General features: G+C 45.1%; 1 protein-coding gene across 1 annotated transcript; it reads right to left on the reverse strand.

Annotated features, from left to right (window-relative positions):
- Positions 1-2,189: 2,189 nt before the first annotated feature.
- mafa (v-maf avian musculoaponeurotic fibrosarcoma oncogene homolog a (paralog a)) lies at positions 2,190-5,847 on the reverse strand. Its single transcript, XM_037095756.1, has one exon. It carries the CDS (start codon positions 5,412-5,414, stop codon positions 4,443-4,445), a length of 972 nt encoding a protein of 323 aa, XP_036951651.1. The 5' UTR covers positions 5,415-5,847; the 3' UTR covers positions 2,190-4,442.
- Positions 5,848-6,888: the final 1,041 nt, after the last annotated feature.

The raw sequence follows: 6,888 nt of genomic DNA on the forward strand, positions 1-6,888 counted from the left end.
TGCGTGGTGTGTGCATGCTAAGACCCAACACTGGCACAGCTGCACAGAGCTGCACTCACGATTTATCATCTCTACATCGCAGGAGCCAGTGGCCCACACCACTATTAATCATCAGCAAAATCATTTAATTCAGCCTGAGCCCGACTATTGTCTCAGTCTCTCCCCTCACTCTGGGCAAATCAGCCACCACAGCAGCAGCAGCAGCAGCAGCAGCAGCAGCACCTCAGAGGAAATCACACACAACACAGAGGGACACAAGTGATGGGTTAAAAACTGGCTTCCTCTTTTTTTTTCTTTTTTTTTTTTCGTGGACGAGCTGTGCAGCAGATCATCACTGGCAGATGGTGCAGAATATGGCTTTTTTGTGTATTTAACAAGTATAAAATGTATGAGTGTGTAGACTGCTGTTCACGGCGCAGACTAACGGCTGATCACTCTGTGCTTTAACGCACCAACAGTGTGGTTTCATTCTTATGAAAGGTGCCCTTTGTGCTACGAAAGTTGCAAAAAAAAAAAAAAAAAAAAAAAGGCTGACAGGTCCAGATTGAATCTGTCCTCAGAAACCTTAGTGCATCTTCAGCGTGTATCTTGGCAAGTGGGTCTTCCTGTTTCAACAAACAAATTGTCCTAGAACAGTGAAACAAGATGCCCACGAGGCTGTCTTTGTCCGAGAAAGTTACGACAGAACTTTTCTCTCTCGTACTTCAGAGAAAAAAGTGAGGCCTGTTTGAGTTTACGGCACGCGGCTGCAGAGCAGAAGTCTTGGTTCGAAAGAAGTCAGAAGCAAGACGTCTGAGTACCAGCTGAAATGCAAGACTCGGGCACGGCAGCGCTGAGGCTCCCTCTGCCCACCGCAGCGCCTGACTGACTGACTGACTGACTGACTGACTGACGACTGACTGACTGACTTACACTGGCACCTTCTCCGGCGCCCCCTCACATGCCTGACGTGACTGTGCCCCTCACGGCACCCACCTTCCCCACCCATCTCCCCTCTGAGAGCACATCAACATCTGACCCAACAGGATGAAAATGGGGTGAAAACTGGGAAAAAAGCTAAACAACGACAGAACCGATGACAGTGAGTACGGTCTGAAAAGCACAGACAAGCGGATGCCACACACACACACACACACACACACACACACACACAGAAACACACACTACACTACACACACAGATCAGGAAGCAGGGAACATGAAGATGGGCACAAGGAGGGTGTCAATATATAGCGTGCATCGCCCACAAAGAGATTCTCATAGAGATGTCATCTTTATACACACTCATTCAGGGAAACACATTCACCAAGTCACAGGCATGCACACCACACTCACACACACACACACACACACACACACACACACACACACACACACACACATAATTTAAACACATATCACATGTACACTCACTGGATATATATAAATATATTCTATAAATCATACTGGGCTCCCATAATCACAAACGAGGGTGTGATTCATGGTGCAAAATATTTTAAATAAAGTTAATATCCCATCAGACATAATTAACAGATAGTAAAGGTGTTTTTAGAGTCTAAATAATGCAACAGAAATTGCAGTGAAATAAGAATTCAGCCTTCAGTCTACGTCTGTTGCGGGATCATCACATCACATTTTTGATTACCAGGTAACTTGGTGAAAAACACCTAGCAGATAATAGCGTGAGAGAACAAAAGAAAATGTAGGCCACCGCCTGCCTCAATCTTTGTTTGTGGTCTCATCAAGTTATCTGCAGCACCGGACTTCAATCTGCGTATTTCCAACTGCAGCGCACACACACACACACACACACACACACACACACACACACACACACACACACACACACACACACACACACACACACAAAAGCGTCAAAATGGGGAAAAGGAAAACGCGTCTGAACTCGAACTGCTCTCCAGTTTTTGGGCTCAATTTGTGATTAATAATAGAAATTAAAATACACAAATGTGTCTTATTCTGTTGGTCCGTCATTAAATGAGTGCTGAAGGGGAAAGGTGGGGGGGAGACAGCAGCAGCAGCGAATATGAAGTGTGAAAATGTAGTGCAGTTAATCTCCATCGTGTTCTGAGTCCACCTCCACTCAGTTTCAGCCACAACAGCAGAAAACCAAAGAAAAGAAAAACAAAACTGTCAGAACAAGTCGAAATGAAAAAAGTGAGAAGCTTATTGAAGACATTTACATACATTTATTGCATATCATTTAATCGTATGAAATGAAAAAACAAAAACAAAAAAACGAGCACATATGAACATCACATATGGTTAGTGAGTGAAATAATTTTGCACAGCAAAATATATATATACTATATATATAAGATGAAAGCTTAATTAACATACTCTCAAGGTTTTATTGGCGAATGGGTCTCTCTCCCCTTGTGTTTTTTTTTTCCTTTTTTTCTTTTTGTACATGCAGGGTGTCAATCCCTGACGATCTAACAATGTCCAGACATCATCGATTATAATAATAATTGTTATTGCTTTGCAAAAATATCGAGTTCGTGTGAGACAACACAACAGCCTCTCCTCAGAAAACGTCACGAGGTCTAAACAGAGAGTCAAACTTTACCTTTCTCTTGAGCTGCGGAGCATGAAAACCAACTTTTCCTTTAACTTCCACATTTTATTACAGGCGAGAATCTTTTTTCTTTCTTCTTCATTTTATGTCTTTTAGTGCATTTCAGTCCAAAACCACATTTTTATTTTTTTTTTACCCCCCGCCCCCCCCACGAAGAGCATGGCAATTTGAGTATGATCACCTCCAACGATACTTTTTTTGGAGGGGGGAATAACAATAATGACGTGTGTGTCTCACACTTGTGTTTTTGAAGCACATGCTGCAAAAGAAAAGGAGAGAAAAAAAAGCGCTGTTTATGCACTGCACAATACTGCTCATTGTAAGAACTGGAGCCGAGCCAATTTCTCTAAACACAATGTTAAAAAGATATTTTCTTTCCTGCAGCAGTCTCATCTGTATGCTTCAACCTGTAGCACGATGCAACTTTGCATTATAAAAAAACAACAACTTTGTACTTAAATAAAAAAAGAAGGATTTTGTCAAATGCAGAGTGAAATATCTTTAAATAACAGTTATAGGCTTTTTAAAACAACATGGATAAACTTCCGGAGAAGGTTTGGTTTCCTTAATATTGAAGTCTTTTTTTTTTCTTTCACACAACACACCCTCCTCCCCTTCAATCTCTCTCCCCCCCTCCTCTCGCTCTCCCTCTCTCTCGCACCACAGGATCCCCGCCGATCAACTTCCATCAGGAATGCATAGCGCACTCACTCACTGCAGTCTAATGACAAGCCGATGGTGGTGGTGCACTTCAACGCAGCTGAAATGCACTTGTATAGATTACAATGGGTGGAGGAGGAGGAGGAGGTGGAGGAGGGGGGTATGGTTGGAAGAGTGGGAAGGAAGTCCTGTCACTTTTTTTTGTTGTTGTCCGAAAATAAAAAATAAAAAAATTAAAAATTAAAACAAAAAAGTGAGGAGGCCATAAAATGAAGTATGGAGAATGCCATGCTGGAGTCATCCGACAAAAAAGGACCATCTTCAAGCACAGAAAGGGGGGGGGGGGAAGAAACCATACATGTCCAGCATGCAGGGCAGTTTAATAACACATCTCTTTAAAAAAGAAAAAAAAAGAAAAAAAAAACAATGAATAGTTTGTCGTGAATATAGTCTTTTTTTCTTTCTTTTCTTGTTGCTCAATAACAATAACAAGCAAAATGAGATGAGGTGGCGTCAAACGGGCAGGCTCGCAAATCCTCCAAGTTTGACAGACAAAAAAAAAAAAAAAAGTAAAAGTAAAAAATAAAGACCAAAAACATATTGTCGATGGATGCAGGTTTGACAGGAATCTGTACACTGAGTTAAAACAAGTAAAATGAAAAATATAACAGGGCAGGTTGATGAACTTCAGAGGCCTCTGCTCAGTGCTGGCATGCACACTTCGCACACTGCGGCATGAAGTTGGATCAACTCTCCAAAAATTAAAAAATAAAAAATCATATTTTACTCAAACACCGCAAATCTAATGAGCAACGATGAAAAAATCTCGACAGACAGGCTTATGCAGGATAAACTTGAGTGTGATAGCAAAAAGAAAAAAAAAAAGTGGATGAAAGTTGGTTTCATGCCTCTCTGCGAAATGAAGAACGCGGATGACAAAAAGCTCCTCCAGATCTACAAAACAGTCGCAGACTTGAGCAAACTCTCGTTTTCAGAAAGAATGTACAAAATGAAAATGAAAACAAAAAAATCAAAAAAGGTGGACAAATTAGTTCTTGGTCTAGGAGGCATTTGAGCCAAATGAAAAAAAAAAAAAGTTTCATAATGAAAACTTTTTGTAAGCGGAGGTGAGTAACTCATCTGATATTCTTTCTTTCTTTCTTTTTTCACGATAATGTCGAGACTCACATGAAAAACTCCGGGGATGAGGGGTTGTTGTCGCTGCTGGATCCATTTTCTCTGAAGCCGTTGCTGATGAGCTTCTCATACTTTTCTTTGTACGCGTCCCTCTCCCGGACCAGCCTGGAGATCTCCTGCTTTAGATGGTCGACCTGCTGTATGAGTTGCGTCTTCTCTCCCTCCAGGACGTGCCGCTGCTGGACCCGCTTGTACCGGCAGGACTGCGCGTAGCCTCTGTTCTTTAGGGTCCTCCTCTTCTGTTTCAATCGGATCACTTCTTCCTTGCTGACCCCCCGTAGCTGCCGGTTGAGCTCCCGCACTGACATGGTGACCAGCTGCTCGTCCGAAAACCGATCATCCAAGCGCATGTGTGGGTGAATTGTCCCAGAAGTGCCGTTGGACTGGCCGCCGGGCGCCTGGTGGTGGCCGCTGCTGTGGTGGTGATGGTGGTGGTGGTGGTGCTGCCCTCCGTTCTGAGCGGCTGCCGCAGCGATGACTGCCGATACCACGGCCGCCGCGGACCCCATCTCTTCCCCGGCCATGGTGCCTCCTGCTCCGGCTGCGCCAGCAAACTGCTGGCCCCTGGCGTAGCCATCGAAGGACTGGAGCTGGTGGCTGCTGTTGATCAGCGCCTCGACTGCGTCTTCGGGGCTGAAGCCCAGCGCCTCTGGATTCAACTGCTGTTGATAACCGGACATCCAGTAGAAATCCTCTATGTGTGTCTTCTGCTCGCTCCCCGAGCCCGGACTGGGTGCCGAGAAGCTTGGGGAAGGGGGCACCGAGCTGCACGGCGTGCTCATCGGGGTGGAAGACAAGGATCCCCCGGCGATAAGGCGACTGCACTGGCTGATGTTGCGATCGGGCTCCACCGGCTCCTTTTTCACTTCAAACTTCATCAGATCGAAGTCATTAACATATTCCATGGCCAGGGGACTGGTGGGCAGGTCGGAGTTGCTCATTGCCAGCTCTGATGCCATCCTCTTGCTGCTGACAGTCCTCCAAACGGGGTGAAGCGCAGCTGTCAAACTGGGTTGGTTGGGAAGGACGTGAGCCAGTTTGATTCTTTTTTTCAAAAAAAAGCGTTTGTCTCGAAACTGGAAAAAACCGAGTCTTTTCTTTTTCAGCGTCCCTTCTTTTGCAGCCGCGGACTTGCAGGCGCGTCAGAGTAGTTTTTTCTTTGCAGAGTCTATTGCACAGACACACCAGTGCCGCGCACACGAGTAGCGGAGTCCTTTTTCAGCATGTGAAATTCGGCGGTTTTGTATTTCAAACATTTAACACTTTACGGTTTCCTCATGGAGACATTGCGCAACCGGAGAGAGAGACATAAGGAGTGAGACAGAGAGAGAGGGAGAGAGAGGAGCCGATAGTAAAGGGAGTGAGTACAGCCTCGCACGTTATAAGCCGCTGACTGGTGGGGCGATTTTTTAGAGGGATCACACAGCAGATGAGTTTAAGAGCATTGTAGCCGCCCTGACGTCAGGCTGGGAAAGGGAAATTGACTCGGACGAAGAGCCAATCGGGTCGCACACTCCGAGAGCTAATTAACATATTAGTAGAGCCCACAGAAACAAAACTTTTTTTCTTTTTTTGCGCAACTGTCAGAGGCCATCAGCTGACTGTCAGCCGGGACACGGGGCTCGCAAAAAGAAGGGGCTGTCATTTTAAATCCAGCAGCTTCGACACCGAGCGAGAAGCATTTTTACTCCCTTGTTGTTTCTAACGCGAGCGGAGAGGAGGAGAAGCGTGCGCGCTTTGGAAAAGTCATTTCCAATGCGTGGCTGTCGAGAAGAGAGAGTAAAGAAACAAAAGAGGACATTAGATAAACGCAGATTCAAGTTTGAATAAACAGAGAGGATTAAACAGTTTTCATCTGCACGGTACTCAATTTCCTTCGTTTTTTCCCTCCTGATTTTAACGCATACGTGTGGTCTCTCCTTTAGAAATCACTCATCTGCATGCTTATGACTCGCGTTTTCTTTTATTCCACATCAAAAGTGACAATATGCAGCACATGTGAGGTGTGTGTCCGACGCTGAGTGGCGACTCCGCTCAGCTGACTGCACATGCGAACGGCGGATTTGAGGAGATTTCTCTTTCTCCCTCCGCTACGGATCTACGTTTTAAAAACTCAACACTGCCACCTTTTGGACACGCTCGTGCATGGGATTCCCCCCCCCCCTTTCAATCGCTGTAAATATCCACACACACGCACACACACACTGAAACACACGTTTAAAACAAAGACAGAGGAGAAGGTGTCCTAAAGCGATGGAGAGCAGGCTGTTTGCACACAAATGAAGCATATCTGTATTTTTCTTTAGGTTGTAGAGACACCAGATGTGATCCCTGTTTTCTCTCTGTAGGTTTCAGAGGGTTGTTATGTAAGACTAAGTCGAACCTGTGTTGGAGGAGTCAGTGGACGTGGGTGCCCAGTGGAACCCAGTGTTC

The sequence above is a fragment of the Acanthopagrus latus genome, chromosome 4 (assembly GCF_904848185.1).
Source record: "Acanthopagrus latus isolate v.2019 chromosome 4, fAcaLat1.1, whole genome shotgun sequence".
Lineage (NCBI taxonomy): Eukaryota > Metazoa > Chordata > Actinopteri > Spariformes > Sparidae > Acanthopagrus > Acanthopagrus latus.